Source organism: Bubalus kerabau, chromosome 20, assembly GCF_029407905.1.
Source record: "Bubalus kerabau isolate K-KA32 ecotype Philippines breed swamp buffalo chromosome 20, PCC_UOA_SB_1v2, whole genome shotgun sequence".
In the NCBI taxonomy this organism is placed as follows: Eukaryota; Metazoa; Chordata; class Mammalia; order Artiodactyla; family Bovidae; genus Bubalus; species Bubalus kerabau.
Window position 1 is genome coordinate 49,431,486 of NC_073643.1, and position 21,119 is coordinate 49,452,604.

Here is a 21,119-nt window from a genome sequence, read left to right on the forward strand (position 1 = left end):
AAACATTTATGTGCTCACCACCCAACTTTTAGTTTCTCACATTTTGCTTCAGACTTTAAGATGTGGCAGGGAGAAAGGATGTTCCTAAGAAATGAAACCCCTCAGACAGATGTGCAGACCGCAACCCTTGACTTAGACCTTGGCTTTTCATGCTTTTTTTATATATATTTTCAAGTGCGAAATTAGCTTAAGTAGCACTAGTCAAGATAAAGAGCATTGCCACAATCACCCTGACTTTAGTTACCCACTTAGTGATTTTTTTAAGGAGACAAGGAAAATCTTTTTTTTGCTTGTAGAGTTAGTTATCACTGATTTTTGAAGATTCACCAAGATCTTCATTTTCAAGATGCTAAGCTTTTTCCTTGCTCCCCATTATTAATACACACTCTCCATAGAAGTTGTTCACCTGTACAGCCTTCCTTTGTCTTGGTGGCATTGTCCATTTTTGGATTTACTTTACCAGTTAGTTTGACTGATCCTGAGATACTTGTAGGAAAGAGAGAGAGAGAAATAATGAGTAATTTAGTAGATTTTAAAAGTATCTACTTCTACCAAATCTGGAAAGGAATTCTGTATTTTTGGCCTTCTAACAGTGAACTATATTGGTTGATACTGTTGTGAGTGAGATGGTGAAAGTAGTCAGTCATGTCTTACTGGGATGAGGTAGCTAAGGCTCTGTGTTCTGTATTGTGAGGAAGGCATTGTTACCATGAGGCAGTCTTCCAGTATCCTTGGAAAATGGACGCCAAAATCTTGGGTCATATTGTGTCAAAAAAGGTCTTTCTAAAACTTGGTTCTCTTCCTCTAGTGTGGTAGAAGAGGAGACACGGCGGTCCCAGCAAGCAGCTCGGGATAAGCAGAGTCCCAGCCAGGCCAATGGCTGCAGTGACCACAGGCCCATTGACATCCTGGAGATGCTAAGCAGAGCCAAGGATGAGTACGAGAGGGTGAGGCTGTGTGCGCTGAGCAGGAAAACCAGAGCAGGGAGGAGACCTGTGGCGGGTCTGGTGGACTGGGGAGCTCACCTCCAGGGCCAGCGGGAATAAGTAGTTCAGAAAGAAAACATGTCTTATAGATAAGGAAGGGGATTTTCTTACCTCGGAAAATTCAAAGTGTTCTTTTTCTATTCCTAAAAAATTACTGCGGGAGAAAAGGATTTTGGAAAATAAAAGGTCCCACCTCCTGGGTAAAGAAATGTACATTAGAACCCATGAGACATTTCAAGTTCTACCAGATTCCTCAATGTCTATCTTAGAGAATTACGAAGAATTTATGGATCTATGAAAATTAATACAGGAAAGGCAGTCATCTCTATAATGAATTCATTGATTCTTAGGAAACTGGATGAAGTAAATAAATATCAAGAATCATTTCTGAGCTTTTAAGTTACCATGTATTACCATAAATTCCCTCCCATACCCTTAATGAGATATGCGTTATCTACATAGATGCCGTCTTCTGTTTTTATAGAGACCTTTCTGTGTTGTGGTGACAGCTAATAAGTTGAGAGCTCTGTCGCCCATTCACAGTGAGGACGGGACCAAGGTGCCACATGGGACAGAACGTAGGGGTGCTGCACACGAGAGCACACACTCCAGGAGATGGCCCGCCTTCCTCCTCAGGCTGGGAAGCAAGTCATCTCCAGAGGAAAGAAGGAACTGAAGCCTTGTTTCTGATGCAGAGCTGCAAAGGAACTCTAGGTCACATGAACAGTATATAAATCTGACATGATTTCTGGTGAATGCACATTGCAAAGGTAGAAAATATGGAGAGCGCAATAATTGCTGTTGTAAAGAAAATTCTTCTGGTATGGTATGGAGTAAATAAAATTTCTGTGGTTGGATTAACACTAAACCTTTGGGGATTTAGTTAAATCTTTGATATTTCCTCCATAATGTGTTCTTTCTATTTTTGAAGCCATCCATAAATAGGTGGCACTTCCTTAAACAGGAGTATTGTTGCTTGTCTGCACTCGCCTGTCATCTAATCATATGCTGTTAGTCTTAGCAGTGGCCCATGAGTTCACTTCTTAGTGTTTGGATGAGCTCTCCTCTGCCTCAGATGATTCCAAATAGACCCTTTATCTTTAGGTAGAGACTTGGGAGATTGCCAGATTCATCTATGCAACAACTTGGGTGAATCTCAAAGGCATTATGATTATGCTAAGGAAGCCAGCATTCCATTTAGATGACAATCTCGAAAAGACGGAACTAGTGCCAGAGAAGAGTCACTGGTTGCCAGGAGTGGAAGGAGGGCACGACTGCCTTGGGATAGCACAAGGGAGTTTGGGGAGGTGATCGGATATCCTGATTGTGGTAATGGGTACACAAAACTATACATTTCAAAAGTTAATTTTGAAAGTGAAAGAAATGGTAGCCCTCCAGGCTCCTCTGTCCATGGAATTCTCCAGGCAAGAATGCTAGAGTGGATTGCCATTTCCTTCTCCAAGGGATATTCCCAACTCAGGGATCGAACCAGGGTCTCCTGCATTACAGGCAGATTCTTTACAATATGAGCCACCAGGGAAGCCTGGTGATACATTTCAAAAGTTAATTTTACCATATATTAACTTTAAAAAAAAATGGAAAAGAATATATAATAAAGTAATGCTGTTTGCTTGTCCTTAAAGGGGTTATAAAAATAACAGTTGCTACGAACGCTATTGTCTAAAATCATGTGCTTAGCTTTCTAGAAATTTTATTGTCCAATTAATTTCCATATTTACATGCAGGTCCAAAGCAAACATTTGGCATTTGGTGGGGATGGTTATCCTTGACTTTTAAAATAATACTTCTGTTAACAGTAACCTTGAATGCTGTTTTGTAAGCCAAACAATAGCAAGTTTTTTCACATGATATACTTTTCCTTTTAATTTAAGAATCAGATGGGCGACTCAAATATCTCCAGCCCTGGGCTGCAGCCAAGTACTCAGATCTCCAATCTGGGAAGCACTGAGACGCTAGAAGAGACACCATCTGGGTTGCAAGATAAGGTTTGTACAGCTCAAGCCCTAGCTTTGTCCAAAGTAACCTAACACAGAGTCAGCATTTTGTAAGGGTTTTGATGCAGTACAAGTTTGAGCCGTTGATCATCTGTCAGAGTATGTGCGTATAGGCAGTAGCGTGATGTCATCTTCTCGTGTCATTTCCCCTGGTCCGTGTAACTGTCTTTCATCCGGGTTTTGCAGTAGCCTCCTATCTGGTTTCCCAGCTTTTGCCCTAGCCACTCCCTCTCCTCTTCTTGACCCAGGGGTCAAAGTAATCCTGGTTTAACCTAAGTTAGACCGTGGCTTTCCTCCAGTGGTATCTCATCTCACTCAAATAAAAGCCGGGGTCACAGCAATAACCCCTAAGGCCCTCTCTGATCTGGCCCCCTTACCCCTGGCCTCATCTTCCATCTTTCTGCCTTGTTGCCAGCCTCATAGGCTTTTCTACCTTTTCACAGATGTGTCAGACCTGCCTCTGCCTCAGGACAGGCCTTTGCAGGTAGAGTCCCCTTTGCAGTTAGAGTCCCCCCAGCCTGAAAGACTTGCCTCCTAGAAGTACCTTGCTCCCATTCTAGTGTCTTCCATATAGGTGAGGGCCTTTCACACCACCCTATTTTAAATAACAATTCTTCCCTACCCCTGTTCTGCTGTGCTTTATTTTCTTCCAGCTATCAGGGTTCGTGGTTTTTTAAAGTTTTTGATTGTCTCCTCCCCACCAAAATCCAAGTATCATAGGGTCTGCCTTGTTTGCTACTGTATCCTCAGCATCCAGCACTGTAAATATTTGTTGAATGAAATCATTCTCTTTGTTTTTATTTCTTTTTATTTTACTATTTATATTTTTATGAAGTAATTCTCCTTGAAACTGATGACTTGATAAGGGAACAGATATCAAGTAAAAGCCATAGTTTTTTAAGCTTTTTATTTTAAGATAATTACAGATTCATATACAGTTGTAAGAAATAATACAGAAAGAGTAAAAGCCATAGTTTTTTAAGCTTTTTAAGATCATTACAGATTCCTACGCAGTTATAAGAAATAATACAGAAAGATCCATGTCCCTTTCGCCTGTTTACTCCATTGATACCAGCTTGAAAACTACAGTATCACAACCAGAATATTAACCCCGTATACCCATCTTGTTCACGTTTCCTCGGTTGTTGTATTCATATTCGTTTCTATGGGTATATGCACGTGTGTGTTTGCATGCATGCTAAATTGCCTCAGTCGTATCCGACTCTGTGCAGTGCTATGGACTGTAGCCCTCCAGGCTCCTCTGTCCTTGGGATTCTGCAGGCAATGCCCTTCTCCAGGGGACCCTCCCGACCCAGTGAGCGAACCCATGTCTCTTATGTCTCCTGCACTGGCAGGCGGGTTCTTTACCACTAGCAGCACCTGGGAAGCCTCATTTGTGTGTGTTTAGTTCCATGCACTTTTATCTCATGTAGAGCTTTGTGTATCTACCACCACGGTCAAGATAGAGGACTTCATCACCACAAGACTCCTTTGTATTACCCATTTGTTATCACACTGACTTATATGTCACACCCTCCTAGCCTTCCTCTGGCATCCCTAACCCCAGCAGTGACTGATATGTCTCTAGCTTTATAACGCTGTCATTTCAAGAATTTTCTATAAATGGAATCATACAATATATAACCTTTTGGGAGTATGTTTCTTCTAACTCATTGAAGAGATTCATTGAAATTGTTACATATATTATAGTTCTGAATCTCACTGCTGAGTGGAATTAACATTTTTAACCATTCACTCGTTAAAGGACGGATGTGTTGTTACCAGTTTGGGGCTATTGTGAATGACTTTTCCATGAACATTTGCATACAGATTTTTGTACACACATTTCCTTTGTTGTTCCTTTGTCCTTTCCGTTACTAAATCGTGTTCGACTCTTTCCAACCCTATGAACTGTAGCCTGCCAGCTCCCCTGTCCATGCAGTTTCGCAGGCAAGAATACTAGAGTGGGTTTCCATTGCCTTCTCCAGGGTATCTTCCCAACCTAGGGATTGAACCTGTTGTCTCCTGCATTGGAAGGCAGATTCTTCACTGCTGAGACAGCAAGGAAGCTCAAATTTAAATTTCCTTTACTCTGCGTTAAATGCCCAAGAGTACAAATGTTAGGTAATTTCATAACTGCAAGTTTTAGTTTAGAAATTGCCCTACCATACTGTTTTCCAAGAGGCTATCAGATCAGATCAGATCAGTCACTCAGTCATGTCCGACTCTTTGTGACCCCATGAATCGCAGCACGCCAGGCCTCCCTTTCCATCACCAACTCCCGGAGTTCACTAAGACTCACATCCATCAAGTCAGTGATGCCATCCAGCCATCTCATCCTCTGTCGTCCCCTTCTCCTCCTGCCCCCAATCCCTCCCAGCATCAGAGTCTTTTCCAATGAGTCAACTCTTCCCATGAGGTAGCCAAAGTACTGGAGTTTCAGCTTCAGCATCATTCCTTCCAAAGAAATCCCAGGGCTGATCTCCTTCAGAATGGACTGGTTGGATCTCCTTGCAGTCCAAGGGACTCTCAAGAGTCTTCTCCAACACCACAGTTCAAAAGCATCAATTCTTCAGCGCTCAGCCTTCTTCACAGTCCAACTCTCACATCCATATATGACCACATGAAAAACCATAGCCTTGACTAGACGAACCTTTGTTAGCAAAGTAATGTCTCTGCTTTTGAATATGCTATCTAGGTTGGTCATAACTTTCCTTCCAAGGAGTAAGCGTCTTTTAATTTCATGGCTGCAGTCACCATCTGCAGTGACTTTGGAGTCCAGAAAAAGAAAGTCTGACACTGTTTCCACTGTTTCCCCATCTATTTCCCATGAAGTGATGGGACCGGATGCCATGATCTTCGTTTTCTGAATGTTGAGCTTTAAGCCAACTTTTTCACTCTCCACTTTCACTTTCATCAAGAGGCTTTTTAGTTCCTCTTCACTTTCTGCCATAAGGGTGGTGTCATCTGCATCTTTACATTCCTAAACGATGTATGTATAATGTTTCTAGGGATGCAGGTGGTAAATTATTTAAACCATATTTTGTATACTACATTTCTTTGCTCCATTTTTACTGTATTTGAATTTAAGATCCTGAAGGTCAAACGTATATTAAAAGAGAAAGTGTTATATAAAATTTAATTTTTAAAAAATATGTGTTAAGAGAAGCAGCAAGTGGAGGAGCAGATTCCTTCTGGTCTGGCTTATCAGCCATGAATGTCCAGTGGGCTAGTCACTTTCCTTTTCATTTCTAAATCATGGGATTAAGGATTCTGGCAGTACTTGACTCACAGATTTACTTTGAAACCCAAATGAAAAAATGAACCCAAAAAGACTCCATTTTATATGCCAAAGTGACAGCGTTTTGTAAAATACTGAGAACTGGATATTGTTGAGCCATGTGATTGTCTACAATTAGCTCAGATCCATAGCCAGCCGTGTACACAGAATAGTACACTGGTTTAGTAACACTGCCATCTAGTGCTGAGGAGCAAATACTGCTGTCAAGCCTTAATAGTATTAAATTTTATTTCAGTTTCATTATTCACTTAGTAGAATTTCCTTGAGACAATTTCCCTAGTTTGTTTTGTATTATTTTTGTTTTTGTTTTTTTGTTCCTGTGATTAAGAATAATCACACCTTCTAGTGTGCCCAGGGCACTAATGAGTAGGAAATCTGACAGGGACACAGTAAATTCAAACAGAAATATGAAATTCTGTAAACAGCAAGAGCTGTGGGGTGAGAGAGGAACAATGGAAAACCTGATATAGTTTCTTAAAAAAAAATTTTTTTCAGTCCCGTACATACTGTCACTCATGAATTACATTTCACAAGGGAATGGTCAGATTAAAATCTGATTTAAGTGAGGCATTACTGAACTCAGAATCCAGACTGTAAGTATATTCAGACATGAGTAACGAATAAAATTTCACCTTTTCTGTGGATGATGGATGATGAATCCATGAATAAATAAGCCCAACAACTAGAGGAATGCAGCCAGTTTTTCTTGTCAGAGGCAGAGGAGAATGGAACGGGTCCTGTCCAAACCAGCTCAGAGACAATAAAGCTTTGGGGAGTTTGTGTAAAGACACAGGCTCTGCTCCCTCAGCCTCTAGTGACTAATTCACCCAGTTACATGTTTCCAAAAGTTGGTACAATCTGACCAGTCACCAGCTCTTAATTATTCAGGTCTTACTTGCACCTCTCTTTTCCAAAGGATCATATCACCATTCAGTTGATTAGATAACCTGTCATCTGCACGGTGGACATAATGGTGCAGTGGCATGATGGTTAAGAATATGGATTGTCTTGTTAGAACTAGGTTGGCATCTGGTTCTGTTGTACTTGGGCATCATCCATAAATGGCGATAATAATAGTACTGCCCTCACCGATTAATAGAGTAACGCATGCAAAGTGTGTAGTACAGGGCCTCCTGTACAGTGAGCCTTCTGTCTGTGATTATTCTTACTGCCTTGTAACCTCATTTCTTCTGCCTTATGTGAGGTACCTCTGAAACCTAATGCTTTACCACACACCCTATTCCATAAAGTCTAATAATCTGTCTCTGGCCTGGCAGATGTTGCAGGGAGGCAGCATGGAGAAATTGGAAACTTACTGCTGCTTTTGCATACTACCAGATGACTTCATTTTTTAATATGAAGTAGATTTTAAATGATCAGAAATACCTGTTCTTAAGTTCAAGTATAGAAACACTTCACATGTAAATGTGGGTAATTTTAGTTTTGTAAGGGTTCGTTTTTGTTCCACTAGATAGATAAAAATTGCTACCTGGATCATTTTCGAAGCCTAAGGTGTATTTCATGGTGAGGTTTCTCCATGTCTGGTTTTTGATTGTTCCTTTTCTTATAAAATAGTATTCTTCACTGGAAAAGACTCTTAAGTTTTTACAAGATCATTCCAATATGATCTGTGTTTTCTAAAGTCAGTCAATTCAGTTCAGTCGCTCTGTTGTGTCTGACTCTTCACGACCCCATGAATCGCAGCACGCCAGGCCTCCCTGTCCATCACCAACTCCCGGAGTTCACTCAGACTCACATCCATCAAGTCAGTGATGCCATCCAAGCCATTTCATCCTCTGTCGTCCCCTTCTCCTCCTGCCCCCAATCCCTCCCAGCATCAGTCTTTTCCAGTGAGTCAACTCTTCACATGAGGTGGCCAAAGTACTGGAGTTTCAGCTTCAGCATCATTCCCTCCTAAGAAATCCCAGGGCTGATCTCCTTCAGAATGGACTGGTTGGATCTCCTTGCAGTCCAAGGGACTCTCAAGAGTCTTCTCCAACACCACAGTTCAAAAGCATCAATTCTTTGGTGCTCAGCCTTCTTCACAGTCCAAATCTGACATCTGTACATGACCACAGGAAAAACCATAGCCTTGACTAGCCGGACCTTTGTTGGCAAAGTAATGTCTCTGCTTTTGAATATGCTATCTAGGTTGGTCATAACTTTCCTTCCAAGGAGTAAGCGTCTTTTAATTTCATGGCTGCAGTCACCATCTGCAGTGACTTTGGAGCCCAAAAAAAGAAAGTCTGACACTGTTTCCACTGTTTCCCCATCTATTTCCCATGAAGTGATGGGACCAGATGCCATGATCTTTGTTTTCTGAATGTTGAGCTTTAAGCCAACTTTTTCACTCTCCACTTTCACTTTCATCAAGAGGCTTTTTAGTTCCTCTTCACTTTCTGCCATAAGGGTGGTGTCATCTGCATATCTGAGGTTATTGATATTTCTCCCGGCAATCTTGATTCCAGCTTGTGTTTCTTCCAGTCCAGCGTTTCTCATGATGTACTCTGCATATAAGTTAAATAAGCAGGGTGATAATATACAGCCTTGACGTACTCCTTTTCCTATTTGGAACCAGTCTGTTGTTCCATGGCCAGTTCTAACTGTTGCTTCCTGACCTGTATTCAGATTTCTCAAGAGGCAGGTTAGGTGGTCTGGTGTTCCCATCTCTTTCAGAATTTTCCACAGTTTATTGTGATCCACACAGTCAAAGGCTTTGGCATAGTCAATAAAACGGAAATAGATGTTTTTCTGGAACTCTTGCTTTTTCCATGATCCAGCAGATGTTTTCTAAAGTAGGTATATCTAAATGTTGGTTTGTGTGTGTGTGTGTGTGTGTGTGTGTGTGTGTGTACACACACACACATATATATATGTAAAAGAATATGGTGGTTAAGAGTTACGTAATTGGGATTTGCCTGAGGGTCCAGTGGTTAGGACTCGGTACTTCCTCTGCAGAGAGTTGTGGTTCAATCCGTGATTGGGGAACTAAGATCCTGCAAGCCATACAGTGCAGCCAAAAAATAAAATAAATGAAAGGAGTCCTTTGGGCCCAGGTCAGAGCAGGGCCTGGCACCCTCTGCATACCCAGCAAATAAAGGTTAAATGAATTCAGCAGTACTGCTTGAAGGGAGGTGCAGGAAAGCTCACAGTTGAGAACTGTGAACATGTCTCCTCTGAGTCACTGCAGTGGTATCAGTAAACCAGATCACTAAAATATAAGTAAGTTCAACATTTTCAGGCTTAAATGCTTTCCTTTTCCTCCAGCATCTGTGATTTGGGAATTGGAAGGTTGCTATTTAAAAAATGGTTATATTGGGAGGGGCAGTATAGGGGTAGGGGATTAAATGGTACAAACTTATTATGTATAAAATAAATAGGATACAACAATAAATTGTACAGCACAGGGAATATAGCCAATATTTTGTAGTAACTTTAAATGAAGTACAGTCTATAAAATTATTGAATCACTATGTTGTATACCTGAAACTAATATAATGTTATATCACCTATACTTTAATTTTTTTTATTAGTTAAATTTATTTTCTGGTATTTGAGGCCTAGTCCTTAAGGTACAATGCCTGCCTTTTAATTAAAAAAAAAAAATGAACATAAAGGTAGGATTGCTTGATCATCATTTGGTCCTCATATCCTCTTGAGTGTAATTTCCCTACCATGTGTGACTGGCATGGGGCAAATTAACTTTGAGTAAAGTAATTGCCCCTTTACCTTACATGTGTTTGCGAAGCAAAAAAGGTGACTTCTAAACTATCACCTGAGTCCCTAAAATTTGATTTTTATTACAAATGTAGATATCTCTTCACCACCTTGGGGATACTAGGTGCATTCTTGGCCTTAATCCTGAGGACATCTTCAGCCTGTTCCATTTCCTATTTTCAGACTCTACCTAGCCTTGCTTCTGCAAACTGATTTGGTTGATGGAAAAGAAACTTAGTTATGCTGGTTTGCAAGAGTTTTCTCTCATTGGGGTGGTTTGATTTGTTTCTCAGTCTGCTCCATCTGGACACAAACATCTGACAGTGGAAGAATTATTTGGAACCTCTTTGTCAAAGGAACAGCCAACAGTTGTGGGTCTGGATTCAGAAGAAGTGGAGAAGCTGCCAGGAGATGCCTCCCAGAAAGAGCCCAACTCATTCCTACCATTTTCCTTTGAGCCTGGTGGGGCGCCCCAGTCGGAAAACCTGGGTGTCCATCCTGCTGCCCACCCCTCAGTCCAGCCCGAAGTCACCACCCCGGTGCTAATCACTCCTGCTTCCATCACTCAGTCCAGTGAAAAGCAGGCCCCCAGCTATGCCATCCCATTGCACTCTGTGCTCAGTCCCAGTCTACAAGCAGAAGCTTCTACTGGACAGGCTCCCCCCAGCCTACCCCGAAAAACCACCATGATGCAAACAGTGAAGACCGCGACTAGGCAGAGGTCTCCACTCCTGAGTCAGCCTGTCCCTGAGCTGAGCCACGCCAGCCTGACTGCCAGCCAGAGCCCATTCAGGGCCCCGCTGAGCGTGACAAACACAACCAGTCCGTCTCTCCCAAGTGTTGATCTTCTCCAGAAACTCAGGTTGACCCCGCAGCATGACCAAATACAGACACAGTCACTTGGGAAAGGTGCAGCGGCACCCAGCTTTTCTCCAGCAGCCGGCCAGCTGGCCACGCCTGAGAGCTTCATAGAGCCTTCCCCTAAAGCGACAGCAGCGAGAGCCTCAGCCTCCCTGAGCAACATGGTGCTTGCTCCCCTTCAGGTACTGGCGGGAGATCGGGTGGCTGTAACCTAGTGGGATGAAACTGGATTTTGATTGAGAGGAGACAGAGTTGTTTAAAGAGACAACCGTTGAGTGTGTCAGGGGCTAGAAGAAAGGAGAGGTGAGAAGCCCTGCAGTGATCAACCAAACCATCAGTAACTGGTGGTGTAACTCAGTTCCACTTCCCAAAATAATTTCAGCTGATAAAAGCTGAGAAACTGTATTTTCCTTCCTGGGTGTGCATTTTAACGTTTATTTTTGCCTGACAGGTCTAGGAGTCCTTATTTGACTCAAGACCATGGATCCAGATTATCCCAAACTTTGTTCCATCCCCTGCTCCCTCAGTACTCTGAGTGCCCGCCTTGTGCCAGGTGCATTAGGGCTGCCATAAGAGCATCCCACATTTGCAGGTCTGAGGTCAAAGAAAGCTTCCTCGGGAAACTGGCCATCAGCTGAGATCTGAAGACTCAGGAGAAATTAGCCAGACCTAGAGGTAGGAAGAGTGTGTGAAGGCAAGGAAAATAGCAGGTGCAGAAGCCTAGACACTAGAGGGCATTTGGTGAACTTGAACTGTGGTGACTGGATCTATGTGGAAAGAAATGGGGGAGCAGGTATTGGTGATGAGTAAAACTTTGTAAATAGTGTCAAGGAGTTAGAGATTTGTTCTGAGGGCCCTGGAGAGTCTTTTAAGTGCGTGAGCCAAGGGTGGCACACTGGGAGAGGAGACGACGGAAGGAGGACGACCCATCAGAAAGGAGGTCGGGGCAGTCACCTGGGCTTGAGCGGGCAGGGGCCTATACTGGGCAGTGTGGACATGTGGATTTATTAAGAAGGAGGATGAGTGGGACTTGGTGGGGTTTGGATATAGGGGTGAAGAAGAGGTTTGTCCCTCAGTAACTTATAAGGTTGGTGAGTTTACAAATGAGGAAATCAGGTCACAGTTGAAGTGACTTGTGCAAGATCACAGAACTGAAAAGGGGTAGAGCCTTTTAAGGTTTTAGTCTCATGCCCTTTAATAATTACAATCCCCAGCTCTTGAACATTTTACCAAATAATATCCTGGCTCTTCTGTATAATATTATTTCTTAGTTAATGGAGTGTTTTGTTCCGTTCTGTTAAAATTTTGTCCAGAAAAAGAAACCTAGTGTCCTGGTTACATGATTAAATTGTCATATGTGCCGTTTCCGTCTGTAGTATAAGGCGCAGCAAGAATGTTCTGTTTAATAAAACATCCCTGAAATGTGTCTGCTGCCACTATTCCTGTTGTTCTAGAAATACAACCAGCAGCAGTCGTGAATACCGCCCACTCTAGATTTGGCCTCTGGGACAGCACCCTGCTCTCCAGCATGCCTCCTGGCAGAGGAAGCTTACAAACATGTTCTTTCTCATTTATGTGGCTGTATCAAATTTCAGCACCTGGGACCGTACTGAGTCCTAATGTATTTGCTCTGCTACAGGAAGTTCTGTGTCTCCCAGGGAATAGGTGTAACATTTGTCTGTGGAAGTGTGTGGCTGTGTAAGACTGTTTAGTGCCACCTTCCAGAGTGTGAACCGCCTTATCAGGAGGCTTCATGCTGTCAGGATCTTGCGTCTCTACATTCTCAGCAGCAAAAATATGCTTGGTCTGTCCCTGCTCTTATAAGAGACCCAGGTTTCAGCTTTTTCTGTAGAGACCTTTTCAAGGCTTTGCACACCCCTTTTCTCCGGTGGAACTGAAGGGGGTTGGGGGCTGTCCCGAAGTGCCTATCCTGCATTGTGACAAATTCTGGTCAGCCACTTCCCTCAGGAATCTAGGAACCAAGTCATGTTTGAACTCCTCCTTACAATTGCTAACCTAGATTTTCCCCCAGTAACTAAGAAATCTTAAATGAAAAGTTGCTACATCTGTTCATCTTTTCTGTTTAAACATTGCAGTCTATGCAGCAAAACCAGGATCCTGAAGTTTTTGCCCAGCCTAAGGTGTTATCCAGTGCCATCCCGGTAAGGATCCCCCTTTTTCTAAAGAGCATAGTATGTCTTAAGTTCTGCTGAGTGTGAAGTGAAACGTTTCAGCTTTCAAACCTAGGTCCCTCTTAAATGCCCCTCCCACTCCCCCAGGCAGAGCTCATTGCTGTGGCCTCTGCAGTCCTCAAGTCATCCGTCCTCAGTGATGAGTTCCCTGAGTGCGTGTATGGGAGGACAAGGTTGGCCACGGCAGGGGCGCTCACTCCATCCCTCTGTGTTGTGAGCGGGCGACTGCTGAGAGCACGTCAGCCCCGTCCCTGTGGATAGGAGATGGTCTTTGCCCTGGAGGAACCATGGTGCCCAGTAGACAAGGCAGTGTCACCACCGCTCATTGGCTTCCCATTGCCCTGTGGGCAGAACCTCCCAGGCCTGTGTGCTCTGCGCCTTGCTGCTTCCCCCCTGCCTCATTTTTTAGACATTGTCCTCATCCTCCATTCCCTACCAGCTTTGACAGGCACACTCATCTTTTTCAGTTCCTAAACTTTTAGGTTCCATTAGCTTTTGAGCCTTAACACCTCTCCTGAAGCCTAAGATTGTAAACGAAAGCCACCTTCTGACTGGTCTTAGCAGGTCTTCTTTGCAGCTTGCCCTGTTGCATGGTGGTCAGCGTACCACTTCTTGGTGATCTCTCAGCCTGGTGTTGCACCAAAAATAACTGCAGATGGCGCAGAACCCAGAAACTGCACTCTCAAACTATGGACAGTTTGGTTCTTTGTAGATGAGGAGGGTGACAGATAGGAGGGGAAAAATACATAGTTTTCGTGTTGAGTGTATCAAAATATGAGAATTAGTAAAAAAAAAAAAAGGGCTGCCCTCATATCTCAGTTGGTAATCCACCTACAATGCGAGAGACAATGTTTGATCCCTGGGTTGGAAAGATCCCCTGGAGAAGCAAAAGGCTACCCGCTCCAGTATTCTGGCCTGGAGAATTCCATGGACTATACAAGACCATGGGGTCTAAAAGAGTCGGACATGACCGAGCAACTTTCATTTTCAAAAAAAAATATTACTGTGTTCTGCTGGTTAGCCATTGTTAGCCCAGAAGTATATCTAAATGAAAGAAGGAGATAAATATTAGTTTTATGTTTTTAAAATTGTATCTTTGATGACTGTAGTGGCATAATAAATACATTGAACACGACTAAAGAAGCTAATGCTTCATATAACTTCATATAACTAATGCTTCATGTAATTCTTTTTATTGAATTAAAAGTTATGTATAATAAAATGCAGATTTCTTAAATTGAGTTTTAATACACATATATCCCTTGGGTAGTGAAAAGTTATATAACACTTCCGTCACCTCAGAAAGTTCCTTCACACCCTCCTCCAAGCGTTTCTGTGTCCCTCATGGAAAAACTTTACATATTCAACTTAATCTCAGGACTGTTCTTACTGTGCCTACCCTGCTGTTAGTTAGCAGGTTCCCCTTCTGTAGTGATGGGGCTTGGCTTCTCATAACAGCTCTAGGCCATCCTTATCATGTATATGGGCTCTTCATCCTTCAGCTAACAAGCTTCCTATCCAGACATTAAATGCTTAGATACTGCTTCCGAATCTTTATCTGAACTCTAAATAGTTAGCACTGGACTCTGCATTCCAGCCTCCTGCTGCTGTGCTTATTATCAGGCGTCCCCTCCTCTGGGCCTGGCTGCTGGCTCCCACGCTCTTTGTTGCAAAATAACCGTTGTTCCCCTGCAGGTGGCAGGCCCCCCTCTGGTTCCCGCAACAACCTCGGCAGCACCCTCAGTCCTGCTGTCCCCCAGTGTTTTCCAGCAGACAGTTACAAGGTCCTCAGACCTTGAGAGGAAAGCCAGCTCCCCTTCTCCTCTCACCGTCGGGACGACAGAAAATCAGAGAAAGCCTTCCATCATCCTCAGCAAGTCTCAGCTCCAGGATACATTAATACATCTAATCAAGGTATGTAGAATATCAGTTTAGTCTTTGGATTTTCAGTCTGTAAAAAAATAATTGTATGATTCTTTAAAAAAATCAATTCATAAAGAAAATCCAAGACCAGCTAGGACCAGTGTTTCTCTCTCCCTGTGGAAAAATTCTCAAAGTGGAAAAATAGATCTGTGTGAATTCCAAAATATTCCTCATGATTGTCTCTGGGTGGTGGGATTCTTGGCATAATTAGTTATACAGAGCACGTATATAACTTCTTCCTAAGCTGTTATCATGACAGTAAGCTCTAAGGAGGTAAATGTGACATGACCATCTCTTCCAGAATGATTCCAGCTTCCTCAGCACACTTCATGAAGTCTACCTACAGGTTCTGACCAAGAACAGAGACAACCACAACCTATGACTAGAGCAGAGTAATTCTGAAGGCAGAATGTCGACCTCAGAAACAAACAGGCCTCATCATGGAAACTTCTAAACGGAACATTGAACTTTGAGAATTCTAAAATTGAGCCTATGAGAAAGAGACTCATTGCTTAAGAATGTTTTCCAAGTGACGTTCTCAGTGATAATGGAGGTTTCACTGTGAAGCATCACCAGCAGACCTTTGTTTTGGGTGGGGGGGGAGACCATTGTGTTCAGTTGTGTGGGTGTTTTCATCAGCTCTAAACAAGTTTGTGAAATAAGGAATCTGATTTTCAACTCACTTTCGTATTCAAGGTCTTAGGGAAAAGAGGTCACCAGCCCTGCGGCAGTCAGCCCAGCCCACACCCCCATTCCCCTCCCTCATTTCCATCTAAAAACTTGAGCCTTGGGCTGGTAGTCAAGTTCTGAACAGAGCAAAAGTCAGCTCTGTGCAAAGTAGCTTCGGGTTTTAAGGGTCAGAGGTTAAGCTGGCAAATTAGGACTGGTTTGTTCAAGTGAAGTGTATTTTATATGAATGCCCCTTTGGGGCCTTAAAAGTTCTGAAGTTTATTAATTGTGTTCTGTTTTTAAGTGTCCCCGGTGATGCCACGCAGAGGGCTTCCCCTGTGCGGATATGTTTGAATAGGGCCCTGCCGGCCCTGTGCTGAGGTGGGAGCGGGCGTGGCACACCTTTGGAGTAAAGGCTGGGACTGGTAAGACCCAAATTCTATCAGAAATCTTCACTTTAAGTTAAACTCTCCACTGGTTTTGAAAATGTTAAGCTTGTGTGTGAATCATAGCCTTATTTTCCTTTTCTGTCTAAACACAGTGAGAGGTCATTGTTAATTGTTTCCCTTAACACTTTGACAAAAGGACCAGTGGACCAATCTGACAAAGCCATTCTGGTTCCATTCCTCAAGTCTACTGAGAATAGTTTTAAAGCTATGCAGAAAAGGGAACTGTTATTCACACTGCCCTTACTTTATTATAGAATATGGAATTAAAAACCAAGTGTGATATTCTGAACTTTACCAATGTATTCTTAGGCTGTGAGTACTTCTGCAGCCCAAAGTCTGAAAATATGTAAAGATGCTTTGTTATGCTGCTATTGATCTGCCATGATTTATATTTATTCTTTTATGGCATGTAATGGTGATTAGTAATATTTTAATGTAGATTTGATTTATTTCAGCAATAGTAATTTTAAGATATTCTTTGAATGAAAGTGTCTTCGTTTCTATGATACAGGTCATTTTGTAGTATTTAACCAATTAAAATGCACTGCTTACTTTTCTGAGCACTATTTAATGATGGGGTAAAAACCCAATTGGCTCAACCAGCTAGCTTAAGGATTAGCTGTGAATAATGCTGACAGATATGATGGTTCCTTGGGAACAATCATTTAAGCTTTAATGGTAACTCAATCATAAATCCATAGGTTTTTTTTCTTTTAGCTGAGATTTTAGAAAATTACTTGTGAATTGCATACTTGTTTTAGTTTGCGCTTGTTTTCTGTTTTTTGTTTTTTAGCATAAAGAATACCTTGATTGGCTTTTGTTAATCTAAACGTGAACTTTTCTGCTTCCAAATTTAGTGTCTTCTATTGTGTCTACCTGTTATTTGTGAATTGTGCAGAAGTCCAGGAAGCTTCTAAGTTCTCATACTCAATTAGGAATTAGGAATAGTTTGTTTTCAAAGGTAGTGTGTAAATTCAGCAACCAAAAATGAATTGCTTGCGCATCACCCAGGAAAGAGATAGTTACAGTAAGGTGTGAAATGTCGCTGACCCCAGGAGGTGGTGTCCAGGGCGCCCCTGTGACTGTTCTCGGAAGACAGTTGCCCTGGCAGGCTGGCATGCATCCCAGGTGTAAGTCTCTATGGGCTTTGGAAAGCGGAAGAATCGAGGGGTTCTTGTTATGATAGATGTTTGAGTTGAAATGATGCTTTGAGTAGGGTCAATATTACAAGACAGTTGAGAGACTGTCCTGAAGAGGGTCTGTAATCAAATCTGTTCATTTTCACCCTTTAATTCAAGGAATGAATAAGATAGACAGTAGAGAATCTGGGATGAGGTTTCCTTAGTGTGAAAGTAAACTTTTAAGTGCCCAAGTCATGGAGACTTGAAAAGGGTAAGCCTGTTTCAACTCCCAAATTTCTGTATTCAAAGCATTTTGAAAATTCAGAAGCCAGAGGTTCACCGTCATGAGAACCAGGAAGTTCAGGCCAGAATGAGTCAGTAGCGAAGTCAGGCCAAGCCTGAACAGTGGCAGTTGGATGACCCTGGGCCAAAAGTCACAGTTCAGTTGCCTTACCCCTCATTCAGACTTCTGTCCAGAACCTCATGCTAGTTTAGGTTGCATGTTTACATTGCTGCAGTAACTTTACTGGAATCTTAAGTTTTAAACCTTAGTTGAGTCAAAATGGACACCAAAACGGAGACGCTCCTTGCTAGGTTTGCAGAACTCCAGGTGCCCTGCACTTAGGTCACCGTGTCTGTCTGTAGAGCCCCTCACCCAAGTGGGCGGCCCTGCTCTTCTTTTCTTGCAGTTACCGTGGTGTGTTTGAGTGGACTCCCACTGCCCAAACAGCCTCGTTTCTTTAAGGCAGAAGCTCCTCCTCATTGTGCATCTCCCCCCAGGTTGGTAAGGTGTGACTTGGAATCCCATGTTGTCCAGTGACTGTCAGCTCCAGGAGTAGCATTCATGCCATCTGCATGTGAATATGAATGTCCACGGCTTACTTTGGAAGGCTTTTGGGAGCTGGGTTTTGTTAAGAGCCCAAGTTGACCTGGGTACTTCTCTGCCAGAGGAGGCACAGGCTTAGTTGAGAATAGGACCCGATTTTGCATGTCAAGAATTGTTCTTTTTCCACCTGTGTGTTCTTGTAAAAAATCTTAAACCCCATCAAATCTACTAGGTAAATATTTTTAAACCATGCAGCTTTATTACTCTCCTCCCCAAAGAATGTAGTTTGACATTTTTCTCATTTTGGTAGTAGAGGCCATAACTGCCATTGTATTACTAATAATGCAACATGAAATTGAAGGTGCCTAACTGCTTAAAAAACAAAATCAGCCATCATACTGTAACTCTGGGCAAAATGAAACACAGAGGAATGAGAGGCGGCACAGGCATGGGTAGGCTCGGTCCGTGTGAGTGAAAACGAGTACTCACAGGGACATGTGTCCTGCATTCTTGCTGCACGTTTGCTGCTGAGCACATGTTTCTTTCTTACCTGTCTTTGGTTTTCTTCAGTTGTATTCAAAGGGCCCGCTGGAACCAGTAGCGCCCTGCATTTTCAGGTGTCTAAAATATTAAGATCTGAAAGAAGTAAAGCAACTTACACTGAGCTCTTTAAAAGCTGTGCTTGAGAACATTTCCCTGAGTGGGCTGGGGCCTCCAGGAGCCTGTTTTTTTCAGCAAGAGAGACATGTGCAATGTTTCACTTGGCTTTGTGTGTGACATCTTCATTTGAAATGCTCTGATGCAATACCGTTCACTTTGAAAGGGGGAAATGCAGAGTTGTGTTTCCCTTTTATCTGTGTGATTCCTTCAGAAACATGTTTTTAAAATATATGTTCTCAATGGTTTTTTATTCTGTATTCCTGCTTTGGCCATGTGGCTCTCATGACCTTCAGTGTACCAGTCTCATTGCCCTGAATGTGGGCCTGAGAAGCTCTGGGACTGTGGCAAGATTTTTGTTCCATGAGCGCAATGCAGCATCATTAACATTTTTAATGGTATGGATTTTATACCATCTGTGTATGTTTGCAAATATTAAGTTATTACCTGTTTTCAGATGAGCATTTTTCATCCTAAATTTTATATGTTTGCAAATATATTTTTTTAATAAAAGTTCAAAACCAAGTTTTAGCACCTACTCAATTTTAATTGTGTTTTTATTGAACTTAAAGACTTAGGAACTTTCGGATGAGTTGCTACACTGTGCTAGAGCCTCCTACTGCTGAGAGGGAGTAGGGTGAGAGAACAAAACAAATCCATTTATTCCCAAAAGGTTTCCCCAGATAGAGGGAACAGGTTTAATCAGGACGAGAAATAGTCTTTTATAGGGGAATTTTATCTTCTGAGTCACTTCTCAAATGCACTCAATTCATGTGCCTGGTGTCTAGGTTGATAAAGAAGGAAAGAGGGAGAGAAGAAAATAAACTGTGATTGTTATGGGAAATAGGGAAGAGGGTAGAAAAGTGTTAATCATATAAGTCCCTGATAACTGTTCACATTAAGTATAGGGTTGGCCAACCCAGTATGTTTCCAAATGAAATTCTCCCTAAAATGTTTGCTTTACCTGCCTGCTTTCATAGAGCAGAGCATATGCTTAAACCTTGTTTTATGACTTGTTTACTTCATGAGTGGCTCAGACGGTAAAGCGTCTGCCTACAATGCGGGAGACCCAGGTTCAATCCCTAGGTCAGGAAGATCTCCTGGAGAAGGAAATGGCAACCCACTCCAGTATTCTTGCCTGGAAAATCCCATGAACGGAGGAGACCAGTAGGCTACAGTCTATGGGGTCGCAAAGAGTTAGACACGACTGAGCGACTTTCTTTCTTTTCTTCTTATGACTTTTATACACACACTCAGTCACCACTAATGCATGCTCATTCAACACATAAACATTGCAACTATTTTCTTGATCTTCACAATAACCCATTTTAGAGAGAAGGGAGTTGAAGCCAAGAGTGACAAGGATGTGCCAAAGGCTGCTGCTTATTAAGCCAGCACTGAGTTAAGGACCTGAAGCCATGCAGACTGGAAGGCTGGTCTAGAATTCCTTTCTTGATTCCATTGCCTCCATGATAAATTATTCTAGATTGCTGTTGCTGGGGCTTTTATGTTTGTCAGAGCTACAGGAAGCAGCCTGTCTCTCCTGGATGAGCAGCTGGAAATCCAGCCACGGGGTTTCCTCTAAGGATGAAGCAGGGTTCTTGGAAAGCAGAAGAGAAGAGCAGCAGGAAACTCACTAAATCAAGCAAACCCTGGAGCCCAGCCTGCATTCCCTCTTTCAGACACTGCATTTCTGGTATCTGTAATGGGAAGAAGTCAACAAGTTTCTAAAGGGCTTAAATCCATTCAAGATCCTCAGCCTCCTAGAGTTTGCTGCCATACTCAACGCAAATAGAACTCATGACATAAGCCTCCTACCTGGCGGGAGGATGGGGCTTCCACACATCACTTCAGGTTCACCAGGCAAATAAATTCTCTGCGGATGGCTGCTAAGAGATATGTTATGCCCAACTGGTAGAATGGCTCAGAAGGAGGTGATAACAAAAGCAACATGACAGTCACATCGTGTTTCACAAACATTTCCTTCAGTTAAGTTGGAATAAATTTGAAATACAGTCCCATGAGTAATCATAACCAACATTTGTTGTGTGATTGTATGCATTATTTGTTAATCTTCCCCACATCCCTGGGAGGAGGAGGCCATTCAAAGTGCAGCCTCCAGAAAGGGCTTGAAACACACCAGCTTCTGTTATCCTGAGAAGGGGAAGAAGGGGTACGGGGTCTGGTTAGACTGATATCAGCCCATCCATCTGAAAAGAGCTCCAGAACGTGGAGCCGAGAAGGCAGCCACACTCCATAAGAACTGGTGTCTTTGTACCCAGGTCCCTGCCACTCCAAAAAGATGAGTCTGGCACTGCTTGAGCCCTGCCAGAGCTCTAGAGACACTCTTAGCAAGCTACACGCCATTTTCTGTGGAGTTTCTCACAGTGTTGGCAATGGGG

The 21,119-nt window shown here is 42.7% G+C and overlaps 1 protein-coding gene across 2 annotated transcripts in view; it reads left to right on the forward strand.

Annotated features, from left to right (window-relative positions):
• DCP1A (decapping mRNA 1A) overlaps positions 1 to 19,255 on the forward strand; it is a 44,103-nt gene extending 24,848 nt beyond the window's left edge. For both annotated transcript variants that reach the window (XM_055558567.1, XM_055558568.1), the window contains 6 exons: positions 809 to 947; positions 2,879 to 2,992; positions 10,313 to 11,062; positions 12,977 to 13,042; positions 14,768 to 14,986; positions 15,297 to 19,255. In XM_055558567.1, coding sequence (XP_055414542.1) covers positions 809 to 947; positions 2,879 to 2,992; positions 10,313 to 11,062; positions 12,977 to 13,042; positions 14,768 to 14,986; positions 15,297 to 15,377 — 1,369 coding nt within the window. In that variant the 3' untranslated portion in view covers positions 15,378 to 19,255. The remainder of the gene's footprint in view (positions 1 to 808; positions 948 to 2,878; positions 2,993 to 10,312; positions 11,063 to 12,976; positions 13,043 to 14,767; positions 14,987 to 15,296) is intronic.
• The last annotated feature ends 1,864 nt before the right edge of the window (positions 19,256 to 21,119 follow it).